This window comes from Urtica dioica, chromosome 5, assembly GCF_054948205.1.
Source record: "Urtica dioica subsp. dioica isolate 48M chromosome 5, U.dioica_male_clone48M_v1_H2, whole genome shotgun sequence".
Taxonomy (NCBI): domain Eukaryota; kingdom Viridiplantae; phylum Streptophyta; class Magnoliopsida; order Rosales; family Urticaceae; genus Urtica; species Urtica dioica.
In genome coordinates, this window is record NC_142760.1 from 3,466,254 (window position 1) to 3,492,210 (window position 25,957).

The window sequence follows — 25,957 nt, forward strand, 5'->3', positions numbered from 1 at the left end:
AAAAAACGACGCCGCCGTCGATTTTCGGCGACGTTCGTCGGCAATTGAAACCCTGATTGATATCAAGATTTTAAATTTTGCAAAATTTTGTCGTTTAGATGCGGAAATTGCATTTGTCACTCAAGATTAGACAACATAAATGAATATGATTACCTTAATTTTTTTTTAGCTATAAATATCTATGCTGCATTAGAAGTTTATTTCCAACTCATTATCTATTTTTGGTATAAAAGTTATATGTAAATGTGGTGCATTTCTAAAATGGCATAGAAGCCTAACCTTTTTCAACTTTGATACATTAATATATAATTAGGAATTAGGATCGGGGAACGGAGTAATGTTCATTACTAATGCGACGACGACGAAAGCTGTTGTGTGTGTTACATCGAATTATTGCGACGACATGTCATCTTTTGTGCGTCCAATTGACGCTGTCGTTTTATGGCCGATGGTAAGTTTGACACAATGGCATTCTGGGAATTTTGAAGAACATGCAGGGCAAAGTTTGAAGAGCTGTCATTTTCTCGTCGATCCTCGTCTTGTTCAACTTGAGACTGATAAGCATTTAATGCTCTCTGTTTTCTTTTATGTTTTCCTTTTCTTTTTTCCCGCTTTTGACCGTTGCTTTCTTCTTCTTCTTCTTCTTCTACCTCTCTCTCTCCCCAACTCAACGGCTGTCTCTCTCTCTCTCTCTCTCTCTCTCTCTCTCTCTCTCTCTCTCTCTTCATTCACACACTTTCTCTCTCTCTGATCAAGCTCTCCCGCTTCGCCCACTCAACTGGTACGTATCAATGCTATCTCTTCTCTCTCTCTCTCTCTAGAAACTCTTCTCTAAACAGCGTTACAAGCAATTGGTTGTTTTGAGTTTCTCTTCTTTTCATGTTGTTAATCCAATATCATCAGTTTATTGCTTTACATTTCGTTCTTCAGTCTGACAGGAAAATGATCGGAATGGGTTTGTCGAAAAAAAAAATCTGCTTTTATCTTTCTTCTCCGTCATAATATTTTCTTCAAGAACACTGTTTATTTATATTTATTTATTTATATTATTTTGAGTTCTTTTTTTCATTTTATTTTTTATGTTCATTTCCTTTCAATGATTTGCTTTATCGGCAATGACTTAACCTTTGTCCTTTAACAGTATCATCACAGGGTTATGTTTTCGATGCTATACCTTTATCTCTTTTTTTTCTTCTCAACAAATTACTTTCTCTGCACTTTATTTTTTCATTATCACTTCCATTTGTTGTATGAACCAAAATATTCCTTTTACTAACAAAAAAAAAAAAAAACCCGTGTTGCAAGCTATTTATTCCTTTATTCTAAAGTGCTACGATGCTCGTGATTTTCTTCACCGTTATATAAAAATCTCATGAAGTGTGAACAGAAATTGCCGACATTGGCTCAAAGGAAAGCATATTAAACACCTTTAGTAACACCTTTTTTTTCCCCTTCGATTTCTTAATCAAACAAAGACTAACGTGATAACTTTTCTTTAATCAGCCCTGTGACAAAATCCATATGAATCTGCCGGTCGGAGATCAACAAAAGCGATTCATTGAGACCGGAAAATGGGATGTTCAACGTCGAAGCTCGACGACGAAGAAGCCGTCAAGCTCTGCAAAGACAGAAAGCGGTTCATCGGACAAGCCGTGGAGCACCGAGCCCGCTTCGCCTCGGCCCACTTGGCTTACTTCAACTCCGTGAAGAGAGTCTCATCGGCTCTTCGAGACTACCTCGAAGAAGGCGGCGAAGATCATCGCCGAGTCCTCTCTCTAGATCATCATCATCATCATTCCTTCGCTGCGACGCCACGTCAGATCGTCTCGACGAATGAGAAGAAGCCAAGTCATCGTCCTCGTCCTCGTCCTCGTCGGCCTCGTCCGAATGATAGTAACGGGTTCATCTCGATATCGCCGAGCGAGCCGAGGGATTCGAGGGTCAAAGCGGTGAACTACTTGAGATCGTCGGGTTCGAGCCAGGCTGTCACAGTCGAGGAACTTCCTCCGCGGACTCAGTTCAGAGTCGACGCGATGCAGTACTCGCCGGCGACGGATTCTTCTTCGTATTACTTCTTCGGAGGTGATTATAATTCTCCGGCGAGGCCTAGCAGCGTTTATGTCCCTCCTCCGCCGGGATTTTCGTCGCCGCCTCGGAGCTCGTCTTCGCAGTGGGATTTCTTCTGGAACCCTTTCTCTTCCTTGGACAACTATGGCTACCCGAACGATCATCACCGGATCGAAGAGGAAGAGGAAGAAGAAGAAGAAGAAGAAGAAGAAGAAGAAGAAGAAGGGACGGTCGAGTCGGAGGATCGGGTGAGAGAAGAAGAAGGAATTCCAGACCTTGAAGATGATATCGAACACGACGACGAAGACGATGAGGACGATGATGTCATGGATGCTTGTTCGAATTGCGATTGTGACAGAGAGCGAGTCATCGTCGAGGACGTTGATGAAGACGAAGAAGAAGAACAAGAACAAGAAGAAGAAAAGGCAAAGATTGAGACCGACGAAACTACGCCCGGGCATATAATTCAAAAGGTATAACTAAAACAAAATCTTGGGTGAAAATAACTAGTGCCATCATTTCGCATGAAAAAGTTAGTTCATTGACAAAAACGCAACGTAATAAAGAGAACGCGAATGTTGTGACAAAAGCTATGAATACGGAGCAGGTTTCGTCGTCTTCGACGGTGGGAATGAGCCGAGAAAACCGGCGAGGACCACCGGCGGCGAGCGCGGTGGAGATATCGACTCGGAATCGGACGGCGAAGCAAGTCGAGGTGGATCGGCGCCACCACCGAGGTCGAGAAGTGTGCGATTCGGAGGAGACTCGGAGCGGAGTTAGGTTCACGGCTTATGCGAATCGAAGGCCGACGAGCATGAACGAAGTCATGAAGGAGCTCGAAGATCAGTTCGTGCTCGTTTGCAGCGCCGCCGATGAGGTCGCCGCTCTCTTGGAGGCTCGCAAAGCCAGTCACTACACTACTTCTCAGCCCTCCGCCGAGATCGCAGGTTTCGTTCACAAATAATTACATTTCTTTTCCCAAGCATAAGTAATGCCTCCAAAATATCAAGAAACTTGTACAAAAAAATAGCCATTTGCTTTAATTTTTTAAGCAAAATATTACCATTTATATCAATTTGTTAGTGTCAAAAAATTTATTGACGAACCTCGACTATTTTGCAAATGTATTAGTTTCATATGGATATTTAGCTAGGATGCCCTGATATATCCTCAAACTATTGATTATGTAGCATCTTAAGAAGAAGAAGAAGAAAAAAAAAAGATTTCTTTTTCCAAGCATAAGTAATGCGTCCGAAATATCAAGAAACTTGTACAAAAAATAGCCATTTGCTTAATTTTTTTTTTTTTTTTAGCAAAATAGTACCATTTATGAACAATGTATTAGTGTAAAAAATGTGTCAAAAATATTTATTGACGAACCTCGACTATTTTGCAAATCTATTAGTTTCATATGGATATTTAGCTAGGATTCCCTGAAATATCCTCAAACTAGTGATTATGAAGCATCTTAAGAAGAAGAAGAAGAACAAAAATTATACTGCTTTTTGTTACAGGCTATTGCTGAACAGAGTCAGCGACGATTGATTCGAAGTTCTTCATTTTGTAGGATCCAATTTGTTTCATTTTTTTGGTTGCAGTTAAGAAAATGTTGAATCCGGTTGCTCTGATTCGCTCGGCTTCATCTCGGACCTCCTCTTCGAGATTCGCCATCGTCGACTCTTCAAACCCTGCCGACGAGGAAGAAGAAAAAAGCGGAGACGTAACCGAGGATTGCGTTTTTTCGGGAAGTCACCGATTGACTTTGGAAAGACTATACGCGTGGGAGAAGAAACTCTACGACGAAGTCAGGGTAGGCCCGTCGATGATTTATGATTATTCTCTTTGACTCGAATTACTCATCTCCTCGTTTACCAATAGAGGTTTTTAGTGATGAGTGGGACTGATAATATAGTATAATATATTTTTGCTAAATAATAAAAAATAAAAATAAAAACAGGCTGGCGAAAAAGTTAGGATTGCGTACGAGAAGAAGTGTATGCAACTGAGGAACCACGACATGAGAGGAGACGAGGCATCTTCGGTAGAGAAAACGAGGACGGTGGTTCGAGATTTGCATACTCAGATCAAGGTTTCGATACACTCCGTCGAAGCTATCTCTACACGGATCGAGACTCTGCGTGAACAAGAATTGCAGCCTCAACTACTTGATTTGGTAAAAGGGTACGTCCATTTAATTACTGGTTTTTTATTTTTAAAATCAAATTTAAACGTCGTAGTCCAGCATTACTGTTTTTTTCTCCTCTTATTATTTATTAGAACTCCAGGCAATTATTTAACTGTGAAAGGGTAAAAATTATAGCACATGTATAAGTAAATGTCTATTGAATTCTCACGGCATTTACGCAAATAATTAATTATTGAAACGTTGTTTTTTTTTTGTGTGTGTATATAAGTAGAGGTTGAAATAGTTAATGTGGGAGAAAATGAAACACTAGGTTGAAGTAGTTCTTGTGGGAGAAAATGAAACACTTCTATGGTCTTGTATTTTTTGCAGTTCTGTCAATGAGAAATAGTATGATAAGTCATTCTATGTCTATTGAACTCTACCGGAGTTTACTGGATTAATAAATTTTTGCAGGGTAGATTTGTGTACAAGTAGAGGTTGAAATACTTAAATGTGGGAAAAAAATGAAACGAACTCTTTCTAAGGTTGTGTTTGGTAGTTAACTCAAAAAGTTTTTGTTTTCTATTTTCTAATTTTTGTAGTTGTACTGAAAATTATTTTGCAGTTGTTTTCAAAAAGCTGTTTGGTACAGTTTTCATTTTTGTTTTTGAGAAAGTGAAAAAACTGAAAAAAAGTGTTTAGTATAGTTTTCATTTTTGTTTTTGAAAGAATGAAAAGAGAAGATGAGGAGAAAGAGGAGAGAAGAGAATAAATTTTTTTCAAAAACACATTTTATTTGTTTTCAGTTTTCTTTATTTTTTTCCAAAACAACTTCAAAATTTTTTGAAATTTTTTTCCGAAAACACCTTACCAAACACATTTTCCAGTTTTGTTTCCTATTTTCACTTCTTGAAAACTCAAAAACAGTTTTTGAGTTGATAAACAAACGCTTTTCGTATTTTCTATAATTCTGTCAAAATGAGAAATAGCATGATAAGAAATTTTTAGTATACAACTAAATGTCTATTTAGGAGAAAAATGATATAATTTTTTTTTTTTTTTTTTTAACAATCCAGTTTGATGAACCTCAGGATATCAAGGATGTGGAAATCAATGGCCGAGAGTCACAAGTCACAAAAGCGGACATTGGACGAAGCGAAGCTTCTATTGGCCGGGACTCAATTATCGAAGAAGAACAAGAAGCAGAACCACCGCTCGATCTCGGACCCTCAGAGAGCGGCCCGTTCCGCCGCAGCCCTTGAGTCGGAGCTCAGAAACTGGCGGGCCCGCTTCGCGTCGTGGATCGCCTCCCAGCGATCCTACGCGCGAGCCCTCGCGGGGTGGCTCCTGCGCTGCTGCGGGCGGGCGGGCCCGCCCAAGTCCGACGAAACGGGCCTGCCCGTCTTCGCGGGCCTTTTGATCCAATGGTCGAGAAGCCTCGAGGCCGCGAGGGAAGCCCCGGTGCTCGACGGCCTCGATTTCTTCGCGGCGGGGATGGGCTCGCTCTACTCTTCTTCCCCGGCGGCCCAACAACGCGGGCCCAAAGACGATGACGAGGACGACCGTAGTAATAATAATAATAATAATAATAATAATAATGGCATGGAAGTCGGTTTCGTTGATGACGTCAGCGATGATGATGTCAGCATGACGGCGGAGAAGCTCGCCGAGGTCGGGGTCAGGGTTTTGTGCGCCGGGATGTCGGTGGCCACGGCGTCGCTCGCTGAGTTCTCGCTTTCTTCGGCCGAGGACTACGCTGAGCTTGTCGGCCAATGGGACGGCGCCAAGTGGCGGGAGCTCGGCGATCCGGGGGAATCTTGAGGTGTAAAGTTATTATTTGTATTCTATGAATCATAGACTAATGATGTTAGGACTTTTGTAGGTAGAATAGTTTAGAGAGAAATGAGGATGTCAATCTGTAAAAAAAAAAAAAAAAAAATTACACGAATTGAAATTCATTAGTGTAAGTGTGGCGTTTATAGTTTCAGCAAGGGGCAAAATGGGATTAAATTAGTTTTTTTTTGGGGGAAAATGGGATTAAATTGAAATTCATTTTAGTGTAAGTGTTGCGTTTATGGTTTCAGCAAGGGGCAAAATGGGATTAAATTAGTTTTTTGGGGCAAAATGGGATTAAATTGGATTTTTAGGGGAAAACTAACAAACAAGCTATGCTATTGCTTCCCTCGTGGGTCCTAGTGGTGAAAAAGGAGGTAGATTGCAAAGTAAGATATTCAAAATACAGGAAGTTGGGGGCAAAATGGGATTAAATTGAATTTTAGAGGAAAAGTAACGAACAAGCTCTGCTATTGCTTCCCATCATGGGTCCTAGTGAAAAAAGAGGTTGATTGCAAAGTAAATTCAAAATATAATTGTGGGCCCCACGATTATGGGAGACAGAGAAATTTGGCAAATATGTGTCGCCAACAAATCTAATCATATGGGACCGATGCCATCCATAAACTCGAGATTTCATCAAGATTACCATTTCGGCCTTGCCAGATTTCTGGGACCAGTACCAAAATAAAATGAGAAATCTTATAAGAGAAATTGCTCCACCAATTTCATAACATTTTCTCACTTTCCACCAAAAGATTTTCCCAAAATGTCACCATCTATGTCAACAATGTTGACATCTATTTTTGCCTTTCACTATGAGATGTCAACATTGTTGACATAGATGTCAACAATGTTGACATCTCGGTGGTATTTTGGGAAAAACTAGTTTTTTTTTGTGGAAAGTGGGAAAATGTTATGAAATTTGTGACAAATGGGGCAATTTCTCATTTTATAATGTAGACTTCTTAAAATAAGAACTATTAAGAATGGATAAAATATCTATAAATGAATTTTTTTACTACAAATTGAACTAAAAACTTTTTAAACTTAATTATTTTTTTAAATTCATTTTACACTCTATCATTAAAAAATATTGAATTTCATCGTAGTTTATTGAAATTAATTAAAATTAAGATAAATTGAGAAAACGACTCTTTTTTACAACGATTACAAAAAAAGTCGTCGTTGCTTGTAACTCAAATAAATTCCGATAAATTGCGATGATTTACGATTATATTCAAAGGTCATCAGAATTCATCGTATTTCATAAAAAATTATTTGAATTAAAAGCAACATCAATTCTTTTTGTAGTCGTTATTGCCAAAGGGTCGCTGTTTTCTCAATCTACCTTAATTTTGATTAATTTTGATAAATTACGATAAAATACAATGAAATTTAATATATTTTTTCAATGCTATAGTTTAGTTTTTTTCTTTTAGTTTAGTTTAAATGCATTGAAATGGCATTTTTGTCCGTTTTTGTGTCAAAAGTCTATTTTTGGATACTTTATAAGTAAGAGGTCTAATCTTTATATTTTCTAACTTAGGGAGTCTACATTATTAAATTTCTCAATAGAATTTTGGTATTTTTTTTTTTTTTGGCGGAATAGAATAGCATTTTGATTCTACTCGCCTATATTTAATTACAATAGTCTAAAAGAAAACAATATATTAATGAAATTTAAAAGTATAGTTACAACGCTTGCTCTTTTTGTGCGTTTCATTGCACAATATTTCATTTAAATCTTTATTGGAGATGCAGGTTCCAAACAAGGACTAAAACATATGTTATGTCATGGTGGCTTGGTCTAAATTTCGAGTATGCCTCTCAACATAAGAGAAAAGTGCAACAAATTTCCAGAAGGGACAAGTTTACTTGGAACTTTAAACATTCACAATTTTCTGATTCAATAATAACAATGTGAGATTTCGAAAATTTGACATTATTACTCGTATCAACATCTGCGCGTGGCAAGCATCAAGTGTAATACGGCCTTTGGATCATGCATAAGTGTCAAGTAACTTGGTGTAAAGCTATATGTTGAGTTGAAGCCCATCAGTCCTTTGCCTAAGCCCATAATCTGGCCCATCAAGCTGTAAGTGAACGTAGTGTCGTTTAGAGATGTTGCTCTGTCGTTTAAGTTATACGACATGGAAGTAGCTCTCTAATATGAACCGTTGATTTAAGCTTGATCCAATGGTCATCATCAAAGCAAGAGAAGACTGTCCTTAAATAGGGCTCGTAGACCTTGAGTTGTTTAGTCTGTTCAGTTCTTCGTGTTGTTGGCTTCTGAGTTCTTTCTTCTTCCTCTCTCTGAGTGCGTGTATTCTTGAGCGATCTATTCGATCGTGTTTCCTTGTGAGAAGTTGTGTAAAAGAATCGTCGTATTGAGAGTGGTGTGATTGTTTGTTGAGATAAACTGTTTTGGTGAGGCTGAGGGTGTAACCGGAAACTCATAGTACAGACCGAGCTTCTCCGAACGGAGTTCAACGTGCACGTAGGTCTTTTTGGCCGAAGCACGGAAAAACTTGGTTGTGTTCTCTCTCTTTACTTTTCTGCTTATTTTTCTTTTGTGTGTTGGTGTGTGAATCGATCAGTTTAGGCAACTAGATTTAGGGAAAAATCGCTACAGTGGTATCAGAGCTTTTGTTGTTTATCGATTTGTTTCCCCTAACCCAAGTTTCTTGAAATTAGGGTTTCTCTGTGTTTTTCTGAATCGCTAATTTCTTAATCTGTTGTATTCACGTGTTTCTTGGGTGTTTTTTGTTGTGTGCGAGGAATCATGGGTGTCGGACGAGTTGAAGTCTCAGTGTTCGATGGAAAATCGGATTTCGGCGTGTGGAGTACCAAAATCCGTGCCCTACTCTCTCACCACAAGGTCCTCATTGCCCTAGAGCCAAAAATGGAGCTATGGTCAGAAGAGAACAAGAAGAAGAAGGCAGAGATCGATGAAGAGGCACATAATCTCCTCATCCTCAATCTCATCGACGGGGTAATCGGAAAGGTTTTTTGGATGTACTACTCCTCTTACTTTATGGAGTAAACTCGAATCTCTGTATTCTAACCAGTCTGCACCCAATCTTGCATACCTTAAGGTCTCTCTTTTCTCTTATAAAATGGATACTGGAAAGTCTGTTGATGAAAACCTTGATGAGTTCCTTAAGCTCACCTTGGTGCTCAAAGGAACTGATCATGCGTTATATGATGTCAGTACCGTTATGATCTTGATGAATTTTATCCCAGACAATTTCCAAGTTGTCAAAGATGCTTTTCAATATACTAGTACAGTACCAACTTATGATCTCTTTTGTTCTGCTCTCAAAACTCGAGAAAAATAACTCAATAATCATAAGTCTAAGTCTGGGTCTAACCTGTTTGTTAAGTCTACGACAGGGAATCAAGATAAGGGAAAGAAAAGGAAAGGGGAAGGACAACAAGCCCCAGTCAGAGACCAGGAAATGCTATCACTGTGGAAAAACCGGCCTCCTGAGGAAGAACTGCTTCAAATGGCTTGAGAAGAATAAGTCCCCGGGCAATCTTGAGACCAATCTTGCCTCTAGTTCTGGTGGAGGTCAAGAATCCTCTGAAGTCCTGAATGTGACCACCAAGTCCAGGATTGATCAGTGGATTCTTGACACTGGCTGCTCGTTTCACATGAGCCCTCAGAAAGAATGGTTCACCAATCTATCTGAGGTCTCTAATGAGACAGTTTATATGGGCAACAATAATGCTTGTGGTGTTGCAGGTATTGGATCAATCACCTTGAAGATGGCAGATGGTAAGAAGGTCACTATGACCAAGGTAAGATACATTCCTGGACTCAAGAGAAACCTAATATCTCTTGGAGTCTTGGATGATGAGGGGTGTACCTATTCTGCTCAAAATGGTAAGCTAATGGTTTACAGAGAAGGTAAGAAACTTATGAGCAGCACTAAGGTTGCTGGTCTGTATATTCTGGATGACATTACTCTTGATATGCAGGAAAATTGTGCAGCAGTGGTCCAGAACAACCTGTCAAGCACTCAAAAGTGGCACCTGAGGCTTGGCCAGAAGAGCCAGAAGGGTCTCACTGCCCTACACAAGCAAGGTTTGTTAGGTAATGACTCTATATCTAATCTCCCATTCTGTGAGCCCTGTGTTATGGCAAAACAACACAGGCAGAGCTTCCCAACAGGAACTCATTTGTCTAAGGAAATCCTGGATTATGCTCATGTTGATCTATGGGGTCCTGAGTCACATGTGTCCCATGGTGGGAACAAGTACTTTCTGAGTGTTGTAGAGTTGGGAATATTGCCCACTTGAAGATAATGAACAAATGATTACTAAATTCGATAATAATATTACTTTATTAGCATTATATGATTAGTGGGTTGATTTCTAAACAATTAGAATCAATAACAACTATCTTCCATAGCCTCAGTATTAAACTGAGTCACGTGCTGGGCACCTGAGTTCGGGCGGTGAGCTAAAACGAGGTCGATGACTGATATACGCCTGGAAAGCTATATCTAAAGTCATATATGTGGAACATATAGGTGAAGGCTGATCACTATGTGAGAGCATTCTACACTTGTGGTAAGTGTACGACTTGGACAGGTCTTGGTTGTAGATGTGTCGTTTAAGGACCGTTACGACACACTAACCGAGGCCGCTATGATGGTCACAGTGAGACTTGATATGAATCCTTAAGTGATCATGGACACTGGGTCATGTTACTGAGCTCTTTGACTCATTCGCTAAAAGGCTATCGATGCTAATCACAGCTTATGTCTTGAGAGTCTCTAAGAGCATGATTCGAGTAGGAAGTGATTTACAAATACGGAATCCAACCTTCCTGAAAGAAGGTTAATGTTCACTCACCTAAGGGTTGATTCCAGAACCGATAGATTGCTAGCACTTTCGAAGTAAGTAACGTTCGAAAGAATCTTTCGCTGGGGAAACAACAATGCTTAGGGCTGATATGTATCAAGAGAAGTATAACGGAAAAATTGACTTCTCTTGACACGGGTTGAACCTGGAGGATCTTGATCACGAACTGACTATATCAGTGGACACTCGTCACGATGAGTAAATATAATTCTAGTATTAAATGAGAGTTCATTCTTGGCTTACAAAGTGGAGTATTTGACCAAGATTAGACGAATCGATGGAAAAAGGGAAAGGACTATTTCGTCTTTTTCATCGGATTTGTTAAGCTTCTATTACTAGGTCCATAGTCCCCGATTCGGCTCTGATAAAGGCGGATAAGAACTTTCGTATAATAATGTTTATCATTATTAATCTCACTTGCTGTAATTGTGATTGACAACATTAATTCTAGAAAACGGGTATTCGCAGAATTATATAAATATTTATGGTAGAATTGTTTATTTATTGTTGGATCAAGTAAATAATCAATTATTAATTATTTGTTTGTTGTTGGACCAAGTAAATAAATAATTAATTAGGTTTTAAGCAATTAGGCCTTGCACAAAATATGAAAATCGGATTTTGGAATTTTGGCATGGGAGTTGCGCAAATTTGCCTTGGCCGTGTGCCTAAAATCCGACTTTTATGATATTAGTATTTACCAATATTTTCTGTTTAGTTTAAATAAAGGAGAGAGAATAATATAAGATATTGTCTTTTATTCTCTCCTTATTTAAAGGAAAGTATTTAGGAGAATATATGAGAATATATTTAAAGGGAAATAATATATTCTCCTTCATTATCTCACTAAATAAAATATTCTCTATTTAAATAGAGAATAATATCCCATAGATATTGATATGATGGATGAGAGAAAAAGTAGAATTCACTTGTTGAGATCCAATGGCCTAGATTAAATCCTCTAGTGTGAATACAATAAAAGAAAATAATATATTCTGGAAGGTTCCATGAATATCTCATTTTACTACTATAAATAGGGGTTCATGGGAATGCAAAATTAAGCAATTAATTTGTGAAAAAATTCGTGCATTCTAGCCTCCCTTGGCCGTGCACTTCTGCCTCTCCCTCCCCTAAGAAATTCGTTTCCATTCTTAGTAAAATAAGAGCAAGATCTCGAAACACCTAGTTTCGTGATCTAGTGAGATAAAGACTGTGCCCACTCATCTTTCTTATTCGTCTCGGAGATTACGTTTCGGAAGACTAAGGTGTCATCCTCGAGTCCTTCATCAAGACGACGCAAGGAGTACGCGATTGGTTTAGGAGCGTTCTGTAGCTGAACCGAAAATCAATGTAAGTATTCGTTTTTTCTTCAAATCGGTTGTTTGATAAATATGCTCTCGTGAATTAATTAACTAAACATAACTAGATCTTGTTAATCATAACCATAATTTAATTAGCTTATGATCAGCATAATTAATTATTTTTCCGCTTTAATATGGTTATATGGGAGAATCATCTTCAACTAGTGGTATCAAAGCGATTGTTCGTGTCTGATACGCGCTTGATTCCCCAACATGTAGATGATTTCTCTAGAAGGGTTTGGACTTTTCTTTTTAAAACAAAAGATGAAGCTTTTTCAAAATTCAAAGAGTGGCAAACCCTTGAAGAGAATCAAATGAACAAAACTCTGAAAGTTCTGAGAACTGATAATGGTTTGGAATTTTGTAATGCTGAGTTTGACCTTTTCTGTAAGGACCATGGTATCCTTTGACATAAGACTGTTAAGTCAACCCCTCAGCAAAATGGAGTTGTTGAGAGGATGAACAGAAACCTCCTAGAGAGAGTTAGAAGTTTGTTGTTCACATCTGGTCTTAGTAAATCCTTCTGGGGAGAAGCCCTTGCCACAGCCACATACCTGATCAATAAGAGTCCAAATAGGAACCTGAGTCTTAAGTGTCCTATAGAAGTGTGGAGTGGTAGGAAGCCTGAGTTGAAGCCCATCAGTCATTTTCCTAAGCCCAGAATCTGGCCCATCAACCTGTAAGTGAACGTAGTGTCGTTTAGAAATATTGCTCTGTCGTTTAAGTTAGACGACATGGAAGTAGCTCTCTAATATGAACCGTTGATTTAAGCTTGATCCAATGGTCATCATCAAAGCTAGAGAAGACTGTCCTTAAATAGGGCTCGGAGACCTTGAGTTGTTTAGTCTGTTCAGTTTTTCGTGTTATTGGCTTCTGAGTTCTTTCTTCTTCCTCTCTCTGAGTGCGTGTATTCTTGAGCGATCTATTCGATCGTGTTTCCTTATGAGAAGTTGTGTAAAAGAATCGTCGTATTGAGAGTGGTGTGATTGTTTGTTGAGATAAACTGTTTTGGTGAGGCTGAGGGTGTAACCGGAAACTCATAGTACAAACCAAGCTTCTCCGAACGGAGCTCAACGTGCACGTAGGTCTTTTTGGCCGAAGCACGGAAAAACTTGGTTGTGTTCTCTCTCTTTACTTTTCTGCTTATTTTTCTTTTGTGTGTTGGTGTGTGAATCGATCAGTTTAGGCAACTAGATTTAGGGCAAAATCGCTACACTATAAGTAAGTGTTGCTTTTGGTATCTAAACAATGTATAGTATTCATACACGACTAACGTTTAAGTACACATACCATCAGCATCCTCAACATTATTATTCATTATTATTATTCTCCTTGTAAATATATATAATCAGGCCTAAATCAATCATGTAGCCTGCGTTTTTAGTCGACGTGTTATGTTCAAGTTTTTGCAATCAACAATATTAGTACTAGTTGTGTATCTCTTCTGACTTTTGTAGAAACTCATTTTGATTTACATAGAGTTTTCGTTTATAACTTTTAATAAATCTACAATAGGTATTTAGTTTTTTAGCCCCCAGGTAAATATTACAAGGAAAATTTTGGAATCTATGTGTAGTAGTGGGTGTAATTCAATTTACATGTGTCAAAAATGAAAAATCCAAAATATATGTGTAATTTTACTTAAATGCCTTTGAACACATGGTTTTTAAAAAAATTACCTTAAACCTTTCAAATTTACGGCAATCAACTACAGTGTTGTTGACCGCAGTTAATAGTGGTCAACTTGGTCAAGAGGGAAGAGCTTTAATGGTCAGAATGCACATATTTTCCATCTTTGTGACAGATTTTTTATAAAAATTAAATTTCATGCACTATTACACATACTTTTTCAAAATTCCCTATTATAATCATTTTAATGACATCCGAGTGGATATGTTTATTTAAATATTCATTTGTAATCACCAATGAAGTTAAAGGAGGCCGCCCCCACTAATACATGGGTAGATTCGTGTCTACTTAAACCGTTCTAATATTTAAGAATCTGAAACAGATTGACATGCCTTTTTTTGTTTTAAACCTGTTGATTGGGACATATATTATATGTGTCAACATCGTTAACAAAATAAAATAAGTGAGTTTATTGATGGAAGTGGCGTGTTAATGTAAGAACTAAGAATAGATATAAGAAAAATGATAAATAAAAAATTAAGATAACTCCTTAAAACAATTGCAGGTTCATACATTATCCTAAGATACAAACTAAAACATGTTATATTAATTCGGATGGCACATCTGCAAAATAAATTCATTTAACTATTTATGAAATTATTACTTTGCAAGAGTCGTTGCCATCTCCAAATCATCATACTACTACAAGTACAAGCATATATTTTTATTTATTAATTTATTTACCATATAGAGAATACGTGATTCCCAATATCAGTCCTTGTCAATTCTAGGAACCAACTTTCAACTCATTGTGTGCTCATCTCTATATATAAAGTACAAATCAATGAATTTAGAAATAAATTATTAGCACAATTCAGAGTTAGTCAAGATCATTAGTTTTATTTTTTATTTTTTTAATAATACAAATATCCTTCCAGATTTTAGGGACCAAAAGGGAACCTATACACATTGATCAGAAGTGTCCATTTATTCCAGAGGACCTAATTCACAAATCCGAAAGTGGTCCACTTTGAATCTTTTCTTTTTTTAAAAAAAAAAACATGTTACAAACATACAACACTTCTACAGAGAGTTTTACATGTTTTTGTCAACAAATTATACAATTTACTAAAAAAAAAAAAAATACAATTTTATTTATTTGAGCTTCAAGCCATGGAAAAGCCAATGAGGCTGCTTTCTCTCTCTACTCACCGGAGTGTCGGCTCTGTCCTCGTCTCCGATATTACTCTCCGTCCTCGTCTTGCAACTCCCGATGCTCAGCGTGAGCTCGATATCGCCATCGTCTTCCTCGGGGAATATCAACTTCTTGTTGTTTATTGCGAATAATTCCTCGGGGGCTCTCGTGGCCTCGCCGGAGCAACTCTCGCTACGCTCCTCCGCCGGATGAGACCCGAGAGTGATCATCACCGGCCGAGAGTTTAGGTTCATGGACTCCCAAGCGTTTCTTCGCTTGAGATCTCTCGTTAGATCGTCCATCAACGCCTTTTGAGTGCTGTAGAGTCGGTGCAGCTCCTGCACCTGAATTTTTGAATTTTTTTTTAATTAATTTCGGAGGGAAAATAATTATCGCATAACGTGTTATGTCTATTTCAACCTTTATTCGAAGATTGTAAATTATGTTGATTTTTTTACGCTATAAAAAGTCTAAAACACTAATGGGTCTAAATTTAGTCTAGTGGTAATTCAACACCACCTCTAAAGTGAGGTCGTAGATTCAAACCCACCAGGCCTCATAAAAAAAAAAAAGATAATATCTCGATTTTTAAGTGTATTATTAAAAAAATAATTCTTATATGATATTTTCCCTTTATTAGAAAAAATGTTTTGCAATTTCAGCCTTGTTTGAGACTTGGGATTTTCTTTAGGGGAAAATAAAACCAATGCAAGCTAACTTTCCTGTTCTGGAACCCAAGAAACAGGTCTATGAGAGGAAAGAAAATAATTATAAAAAAATAAAATAAGGAAGATTGTCATTCAAGTATTTATTTCCACTTTCCTAACAAATTGAGAGGCAAAATCAGATTCCTTTCATTTTCTCTATGGCCCTCCCTAAAGTCTAATAGCTTAAAGAATATGCCGGTTTCGGCTTTGATAAGAGTTTCTGTTTTTTTCCAGATATAAATCGGAAACCGACCAAATTTCTTACTTACCATAAATGAAAAAAAAAAAAACCACTGCCAGCATTAGCATTTGATCAGTAACATCAAATTTTAAAGCAATCTAATCATAGATAAGTATGAAAGCAAGAACATAACATAGTATTAATCAGCTCGATTATTAATACCTGTTGTTTAAACACGTCTTCGTGCATCTTCATCGTCTTCTTGATTGAATCCACATTGTAGTTGACCAACACCCTTTTATCATCATCCATGGAGTCTTTCTTCGAGCTTGTTCTCCAAAGAAAACTCCGATCATACAAGCGCTTTCCGTTTCGAGGCGCTTCTAATATATCGACCGGGTATTCAGTTTCGGTTCCCATACCTGATCAATCAAAGACACACAATCCTTCAACATGACACAATACATGACTGATAAAAAAAAAAGAGACACAAATAGAATACTTTTGGAGCTGCAGAGAAAAGCTTTTTATAATCTTTTTTTTTTTTTTTTCTCTTGTTGTTCTTCTTCTTCATCATCATCGTCACAGTCTTTGTGTTGAGATCGATGATGCGAGAAGCCATTAATTTCCTAAAGTGGAGACATGGTTGACCCATTTTCATAGTACTATTTTTTTTTTCTTTTTAAATTATCTAAAAGCACTATCCACTAAGATCTGATCGTGCCAAGCGTGCCGTGAGTGACCAACACAATCCAATTCAGAGGCCTAAAGTGTTTGAATACGAGCATGTGCTAAAATTGGTGTTCAATTTCTGGGTAAATCGCTCTGTGATGAGTGAGTGTGTGTCCACTTCCTTATGTCTTTTTTTTTTCTTCAGAAATTCATAACCAGTCACATCAAGAAAGAGATTAAAAGCTTGCAAAAATCAGTTTTAAAAACATCATCTAATTAAGTCCTCTATTTCATCACTACAAGAATCTGAGTTCAGACACACAAAAAAAGGAAAAAAAAAAAAAGAGCAGAGGCGAGGAATGAACCTGAAAACGAAGGAGAACCAGATTCTGATTCCGAACCGTGAAGCTCATTGAGAATCGCCAAGCTTCATGCCAATATTATTATTATTATCATCCATAAAATAAAATAAAAAGTCTCCGAGAATGAATTTTGAAAATTAAAACTAAAAATTTACAACAAGAGTACTACTACTAAATCCATGACCATGCATGATTCAGAAAATCCTTAATAAAATAAATCTCTCTCTCTCTATCTCGCATTAATTCTGTACTTTTTTGACGGAGCAATCCAAGCACAGCAGTGTGGTGAGTTCGGAGAAGATTCCTTGACACCACTGCACCAGCAAATCTGTTTGGCAGGCTAGATTAAAAATATATATATGTGTGTGTATATAAATATATATATATATATATATATGTATATTAGTCTGTATTTGGTTTTGGTTTATATTTATCTTTTATTAGAAAACACTAACGCAGCCAATAATAAATAATAGAGATGATAAACATGGTCTTAATAATTCAATCCTGACAGGCTGTGAAGTAAGGCAGGCAAAAAAAAAAAAATGTGTGGGTGTTTATGGAAATATATAAAATATTCCTTTTGTTTTTTGAGATGTGTTTGGGTAATATATTATGTAGACGATGTTTTTGTCATATTTTGATTGGATAGTGGATAGTGCTTTTCTCCGCAGATTTTGATAGTTTTTGGGATTTGTAATGCCAGTTTTGCAATTAGATCGTTTTGTCCCTCCAAAGGCGATTCTCTCCCTGGAATTCATTCCATCTTTTGTTTGATTTTTTATTTTTATTTTTTTATTATTTATATTAGTTTCCGATAAATATTCCAACTTTCTTATCAAGATTGGGAGTTGAAAAGAAAACTATGGGTTGCATCATTATTTATTTATTTTTTATAATTTCTTTTGGCGAATTAATATCTTTAAGTTTGCAAGTAGTGGGTGATCAGCTCAGCCCCAGAGAGACATGTGTCGAAGATGGTAATTGTTTATTTCACAAAGCTAAAATAGAAAACTGTTGGCTAAATTAAGTTATTGGGATTAGTCATTTAAAAGAAGTATATATGGTCTTTGTTTATGTTTGTAACTTCGATTAGATACTGATCTGATATATGCATATGATACTTAGATTTTTTTTTTTTAATATAATATGCATGTGATACAAATTCAAATCTATACATAGGAATCAAACTCCCTATCTTATGGGATGCATTGTTATTTTTGTTACGAAATAACAATATCACAAGACTATATGATACTTAGATTTTTTTTTTAATATAATATGCATGTGATACAAATTCTAATCTATACATAGGAATCAAACTCCCTATCTTATTGGATGTATTGTTATTTTTGTTACGAAATAACAATACCACAAGACTAAAAACCGATGGTTTAACAACAAAAATAATGTTCGAAACTCAGAAAAAATCAATAGCTTGACTCAAGCCTAAGTCTTCCGACCAGACCACTTGCCTCACTCCATGCTCGGAAAAGGTTTCGTGTCTCGCCCCTCTTGTCCAACCAAGCATCTCGCCCAACCATATGAGCTTCCATTCATACAGGCCTTCAAGCTTACCCAAGGCATCCACTGACCTATATATCTCTTCAAATATCACTCTAAAGCAAGTCATATTTCACTAGGGAAAATATTTCCCGAAATTCTCTCCTTCACTGCTCATTTCCTTGCTCTACAATCTAAAGGCGAGACAAAATCCCTACCTCACTTAGTTCTTTATACTAATGTTTAGCATTAGAGTGCGCGTCGGAACAAAAAAAATCATTTGTGCCCACTTGTCTCATTTTCTTGTATATCTCAGGTGACAAAGACCAAAAAATTGACTTTCTAGCGAAGAGAAAACCAAGACTATAACGACCACAACCCTTACTCTGGTCGTCGTTCCTAAGAACGCTTGAGGATTGTGGTATTTTGAGTTTTACCCTTCATTGCTACGTTTTTCTCAGGGCCGCCCAAAACGACCCCTCAATCTCGTCATGATTTCGAGAACTCCATAAAGGTCATGAGATTTTAGGCTTACCCTTTGTAATCACGGTGCTCCAAAGACCAACAAAAAAGAGAAGTGATCGACCTCAATAATGTACTTGGTCTCTCGAGTTTGTGTCTTGCCCGCCACGTGTGCCTAACTTGTTGATCCAAAAATTGACATTAATTAATGACTACATAAGTTGCAATTATATGTTAAACATAAAATGGGCACTCAAAGAGTTAACCAACATTTGAAAGAAGTTTAGTAGTTTATGGAGTAAGCGATTGGGCAACTTCTGTCTGCAAGGATTAAAATTACAGGGACTACCGCCAAGCGATCTATTAGCATCTCCCTACTCTCCTTGACTATCGCATCTATGGTTGTCGAGAGATTATCTCCAATCACCGTCTTTGTTGAAGCGTTAACTTTTGTTGAAAACTTCAACGACAGCTCATGCATTTTAGCGGTTGAATAATCCCTCCAAAACTAAAATGGACACATAACTAGGAATGGTTGTGTCAATGTTTAACTCAAGTCTTTCTAGATTTTGAGTTACCCAAGTAGACATCTCTTTATGAATATATTTTTTTAAAGTGATAAATTATTTAATAATCGTCAAAAATTTTAATTTTGGTGTAAAAAAAACATTTGACAATGTAATTTTGGTTACTTTCTTGAAAAAAATTGAAACTTTAGTTATTTTACTAATCAATTCGTTTCAAATAGTTATTTTGTATAATTTTTCCCTCATATATAATATGAGGCTCCATTAAGAAAATATATTGGATGGTTTGCGAAGAATTTTGCACTTGAGGATGTCGATGGTCACCAGAAGGGCGTAGTCCCGTAATAATAAAACATTAAATTTAAGGAAAAGAAAAAAAAAAACATAAAATCACAGGCATAGAAATAAGCTTTGTCTGATAGTACTAATGGATCAATGTGTCAATAAATTTTTGTTTAATAATACATAAAATCTTGTGATTTGTATCAATATATCAATAAATTTTTGTATCAATATCTGTTTGTTTTTTTTTTTTTTACAAGATATAATCTTCAAACGCTAATATTACGTTTTTTTAATGGATTAAACTCTCCATCGCCCTCTCCAAAGATCACCTCACAAACAGGAGATCTTACCACTCAAGCTTAATCATTGAATATCATACTTGTTTTCATATTGTTAAATAAAAATTAGCTAAATATTTTCTGTCTACCATAGTAAATTAGTCCTACTAATATATGTGTTTTGACATGTGCCAGCAAGCGACACATTATGTCTTCTAGCTTGGAACTTTGGATTAGCAATATCTTACTCTAAACATTATTTTCACTAATTTTTCATTTTCACATTACGCTATTACAAATTATTACACTATACATGTAAGCATAAATTTTAATAGAAAAATATGTAAACTTCAATATAAATAAGTACATTTTCTACAAAACTTAGGATTAAAGACACCTCGATACATAAGAATAGACATTATTACGTCAACGAGGTTGACAAATCTTGATAGACTGGCTTGATCCTCTTACTTGATAATGTTATTATATCTATGCAAATTACTTCATGATGTATCCATTAAATTATTGAATTCACAAAATTTAGTTATCAAGTTAATATCGACAATGAGTAACTCAAGACACGTAGTCAACTTTGATAATATCCTTAATCCTACAATTAAATTGATGGGTTAAAAAAGAAAAATAATAGGTGTGATTAAGACCTTGGATTTTTTTAATGGATCTAATGGTTATCTAGCCGTATAAAACGTTAGAAATTTTTAAATAATCAATGTTTCGTTAATTTTTTCTTTTATAAATAACCACGTAAATCTATTTACGCAGAGAATAGTAAATATATGTAAAAACGCTGGTTATATCATATTTTTGACTATTTACGAAACATTTATGATTATATACGAAAAATTTACAAAACGTTGATTAAAATACAAATGCTTATATTTTTGTGGCTTATATCGCTAAATATTTGTTTTTTAATGCTTAAAGATCTTAATGATTCCACTATAAAGACCTTTAAGATTTGATTATATCCGAACTAAAATAATATGATCGATATTGTCATCCAGTCCTCTATCAATGACTAATTTAAAGTCTAGATGAGTGAAATTACCATTTAAACACACACATACATAAGTCCCATCTTAGAAATGTACATTATGAACTTTTTTAAAAGTATGTTCATGTACTTGATCATATAGGAGTGCTCTATCAGTACTATAATTCAAAGCATCCCCTATGAGAGTTATAAGTCACGTCGTGAGAGAAGACAAACGCCAACAAATTTTGGCTATAACAAATTTTGATAGAATCATGGGTTAATTTTTTTTTTTTTTTTTTCCAGAATGATAGCCAACAAACTCTTTATTAAAATTTAAAGTATTATTATTATTTTTTAATCAATTTCTGCCATATAAATGAGAATTTTATCCAACTAAAAATTGATACTATTAATTTCTCTAAGTTTTTCATCAAACAACCGAAATCCTTAAAATCAATATATAGAAATTTCCTTGAATTGAGATTTCGAAACAGGATTCAATATATATTAGAAATAACAATCGGAAGAGTAAGTGAGTAATTCTGGGTAATTAGACGGAATGAAAATTATATTTCTAATAAGATAGAATTTCCATCTTTAATGGAAGAAAGACTTCTGACCATTAAGGATCGAAATTCCAATCAAACCGGAATAGAATATTCTTTTTGATTTGTTATGATACTATTCACGAAATTAAAAATAACAATAATAAAAATCTAAACCTAAAATAGATCCTCCCTATATCCGAAGAAAAAAAAAGTCGACGAACAATGCCGAAAGGGTACTAAAAATTTCACTTTCGTGAACAGTTAAAACATAATTTTAAACAAATTTATAACTAACTAAACCACCTAGATTAAAATATTTGCTAATAGCCAACATTTTATAAATTTTAAGTAAATAGATATAATGACGGTGTGGTATCTTCTTGATCGTTTCTTATTTTCAAATTTGTCTGTGTGTTTCACGTTAATTTCTGTAATTTTTATTGGGTATTTATGTCAATTTGAGCTTGTAAATAACATTTCGTGGCTATTTAATAAAAATTTACAAATGATTGACTAAATGACAAAATTAAATATTTTGTAGAGATATATAACAAACTAAGCCACATGAAACATCCTAATTTCATTTTAGCCGACGTTTCATTTTTTTTTTTACAAATAGCCTTTAGGCTGTTGTGGCAAATGATGTCATTAATTTTGTACCCAATATACCCTTGTAACTGATTAATTTCGTAACTAAAAATTAATTAATATTCAATTTTTCTAAATTTGAGGATCTAATAACCAATTTTATTCTATTATAATTTTGATCTCTCTCTCTCTCTCTCTCTCCGATCGCAATCCCAAATTCAAACAAGCAAAAAATAGCCCGTGAAATCAAAAGCCAAATCTGAAACCCATACACCATTTGAGAACATTCTCCAAAGGAGCTTCAATTTCAAGTTTTAGGTACACTCCTTGATTATGAGAGTCTCACCCGCAAAAATTTCGCGAGGAGCGAGAAAGTTTCGAGTGGCGGTCAGACGGTTACACTCCGTTGCATATCTAGTTTGCTCTAGCATTTTTCTTTGATCATGTGATTCAACTCGTTGTTGTTGGAGACCTATGGAAGCCTCCTCTCTTCTATAACTCTTGAATTGTATCTCTCAACAACATTGCCTTCCGCCGCCTCCACCTTCTCTGCCACCACCAAAGTATGAGTCTTTTTTTTTATTGCTTATGTTGTTTTTGGTTTATATAAGAGAAAGTTATTTGAGCTATCTCTTATTTAAAGAGGGAAGAACACAACCCTTCTTTCATATAAAAAAATAAAAATAAAGGGCTAAGCCCCATATGTTGAAATCTTATCATAGTTATTACTGGGGTTCTATTATTCAAAAAAAAAAAAAATATTACTGGGGTTCTAGGAGATTGGGTTCGAAAGGTTGAATTGTGGCTGTCATTAATGTTGGTCTAGTACTTTTTATTTGATGGTATTGGTCCAATTTTTGTATTCGTTGTTTTAATGGGTCTAAGTTAGGGATAAAGTTCTTTAATTGTTGTTCTTGATATTTCTATGGGTCAATTTATCGGCTGTAATAATCGGTAATATCAGTTAATAGTCAATTTATTGTTGTTAATAATCGGTAATATTTGTTGATAGCCAATTTATTCATGTTAATAATCAATAATAGTATTGTGATTCTCTGTGATTTTTGAAAATTTTCTTGTCAATCATTAATTATCGTTAATAAGTCTATGTGTTTTCCATATTTTGGTGTGATAAAATTTTCTAATTTTTTCCTCGAAAAAAGAGAAAAATGAAGATTAATTTTTTTTTTAATTTCATAAATAATTAATTGCGTGTGTTAGAAAATTAGTTATTTAATTTGTGAGATTTTAATTACTTTTCGTTAATTTGTAAAAATAAACAATTAAGAGTACTTTGGTAAAAAGTAAACATGACATGGCTAGTAAACTAAAACTATCACGTTGGTTATATTAAAATTACATCGTTTCAAAATGATTATTGACTAAAGTGTCTTATTTTATATGGTTATATATATACTTAATCCAATTTTAAATCTTATATATAACGCTGGAATGAAAGGAATCACCAATTCGTTCCATCTCAATAATCCAAGTTTATACGTGAGAGGTTACGAGGGACAAAGAATCGAGATGAATGATAGACAGAAGGGGAAGTGGGGCCTATAACGTGATTAATATTTAATAGAAACTATTAATGTCATATTAAATAAGAAAATCCTAAACATGTGGGCCAGGGAACAAGATATGCATGAATGGTGGGAAAGGTGGTGCTATCTATGCTACTTGAATAAATAAATAATATATATTCTATTAGTATAAGGTTTCAGTAGAAATTCAAAGAATCCAAATTGATTATTCTCTCCGTACAATAAACAACCATATCTAGTCTGGTCTGCTCTTGTGAGTATGATTGGGATTTCAACCTGTGCACAGCGAGAAAAAAAACTCAGGTGTAGGATCTCCCATTATTGAATCATGTTCTTCAATTTCGTACGCCTCCGAAACTAGAAAATTTTTGTTGCGGTAAATGCTCTTTTTTTGGACAATGCATTTATTTTGAGGAAACTATAAAGCTATGTGTGTGTTTTAGTGACAGGTGACAGACAGTTTTTAATTTTAGACTGAATCACAATTACCTACGGCATGTGTTTAACTGACATTTATATCAATATTCACTATAGAGGTAAGTATTCTTGTCAATTTCAACTTCTATATAAATGTAACATCATTGAAACCCATGGAATATGATATTTTTCGTTGTTTTTCTTTGTGCACGTTTTCTTGTAGGTTTTTTGTATTTTTTTATTATTATTTATAAGTATATAGTTATCACTAGAAAATCTACGACACCAATAATGCAGTTTTAAGGACTCTAATTTATCTTATGATTTTGATAATTTATAGATTTATTTAAGGTTTACTAATGTTTTCTCTTTCTTTAATTTTTTCAAGATAGTCAAAATGTACATAAACAATTAAACACTAAAGCTAAGAAAATACATCAAAACATTCATAAATACAATATGTTGTGAAATTCTTCAAAGTTGAAGACGCCTGACTTGAATCATGCATGAGATGCGCTTTTCTTATAATATCTCTTGCACCTCGAAAATATCTTGAAGGTTACAGATAAGAATATAGCAGGATACGACAAACATGAATTCGGATTGCACGAAGACGCAGTAAAATTCGAACGTAGGCAAGAACAAATTTCTAGAGCATGTTTTAGAGAGAGAGAGATAGATATTTGAAAACCAAGTGACGAATTCCAAAAACCCTATGTGGTTTATATATGAATTCGTACCTGTTCGCGAATGGTAACGACGAGCATTTGTACCTGTACGTTTGAACGACAATTATAGTCGCAAACGACACGACCGTTGGCCAAACGACACAACTGTTCGTTCAAACAGAAACTAAAACTAACCATTATACTAGAAGGCGCGACCATTGGTAAGGCATCCGCCACAGCAAGAATCGTCGTGAGAGAGCCCGTATACTGTGCCGTTTCGCCACGATGCATATGTGGCATCGTGTTGAAGTGCCTAAGTGCGCCTATAAAGAGCCACTAAAGCCTTTATGCTCGAGCTCGAACTCGAGCCCGACCTCGACGGTGAGGTCGACGTCGCGCTCGCGCTTGCTTGCGCAAGCAAGCGCAAAAGAGTGACAAGTGACACTCTCTAGGCTCCATAAATAGCAATTAATAAGGGTTATTAATTAGAACATATATACAGTGCTCACCTCCTTAGTATTTGCTCCATGTGGGACTCTTTCCGACATACACATTCTCTCACTCACAACACACTATTTTGTTATTTGGTGAACAATAATCAAAAGCCTTCATTTATTAAAAGAAAATTCTTTTAATAATTAGCTTTTTTTTTCCTAACAACCATCCACTTGTTCAAAATAACAAAATAGAATTCAAAAGAAAGCAAAAAGTGTTAATACATATACATATCTTTCTATTTGGACTTCTCTTTAGTAAAATCAACACAAAATTTTATTAGAATTGTATGTAACTAGGCTTTGAACCTATTATTCCTTGTGATAAAATCAGTGTTACTCTACACACATCTTTTAGGGTTCTTTGCCTACATCACTGGCTTAACACCGTTAATGCTCATGTGCTCATCATGTCTCGTGAATTTTTATGAGAGAAGCTCCAACTTTCAATTTGGAACGAATTCACATAGGTGAAGTTCTTACACTATCTCTATTACTTATAGATACTTGTCTTCAAGATCGAACTTCATTAAGAGTTAAGAAAACTCAAACTCTAATTGTAATAGTCAACATTATTGTATAATGTTGCGAATATTTAAATCAATGGCTTGTTCTAACCCATTACATAATGTCAGTCAT

General features: G+C 35.5%; 2 protein-coding genes across 3 annotated transcripts; one reads left to right on the forward strand and one right to left on the reverse strand.

Moving 5' to 3' along the window:
* The first annotated feature begins 680 nt into the window (after window positions 1-680).
* Window positions 681-6,493, forward strand: LOC149394872 (uncharacterized). Of its 2 annotated transcripts, XM_089615507.1 has the most exons (6): window positions 681-781; window positions 1,504-2,540; window positions 2,675-3,014; window positions 3,666-3,877; window positions 4,025-4,248; window positions 5,284-6,493. In XM_089615507.1, the coding sequence occupies exons 2-6, from the start codon at window positions 1,572-1,574 to the stop codon at window positions 6,011-6,013; spliced, it is 2,475 nt and encodes an 824-aa protein (XP_089471633.1). In that variant the 5' UTR covers window positions 681-781; window positions 1,504-1,571; the 3' UTR covers window positions 6,014-6,493. The 2 variants fall into 2 exon arrangements, with proteins under 2 accessions (XP_089471633.1, XP_089471634.1); XM_089615508.1 differs by lacking the exon at window positions 681-781 and having other exon boundaries at window positions 1,257-2,540.
* An 8,415-nt stretch (window positions 6,494-14,908) lies between these two features.
* On the reverse strand, window positions 14,909-17,485 carry LOC149394873 (ras guanine nucleotide exchange factor Q-like protein). The gene is made up of 4 exons (XM_089614056.1): window positions 17,256-17,485; window positions 17,008-17,069; window positions 16,193-16,392; window positions 14,909-15,426 (listed from the first exon to the last, which is right to left on the reverse strand). The coding sequence occupies exons 3-4, from the start codon at window positions 16,388-16,390 to the stop codon at window positions 15,043-15,045; spliced, it is 582 nt and encodes a 193-aa protein (XP_089470182.1). The 5' UTR covers window positions 16,391-16,392; window positions 17,008-17,069; window positions 17,256-17,485; the 3' UTR covers window positions 14,909-15,042.
* Window positions 17,486-25,957: the final 8,472 nt, after the last annotated feature.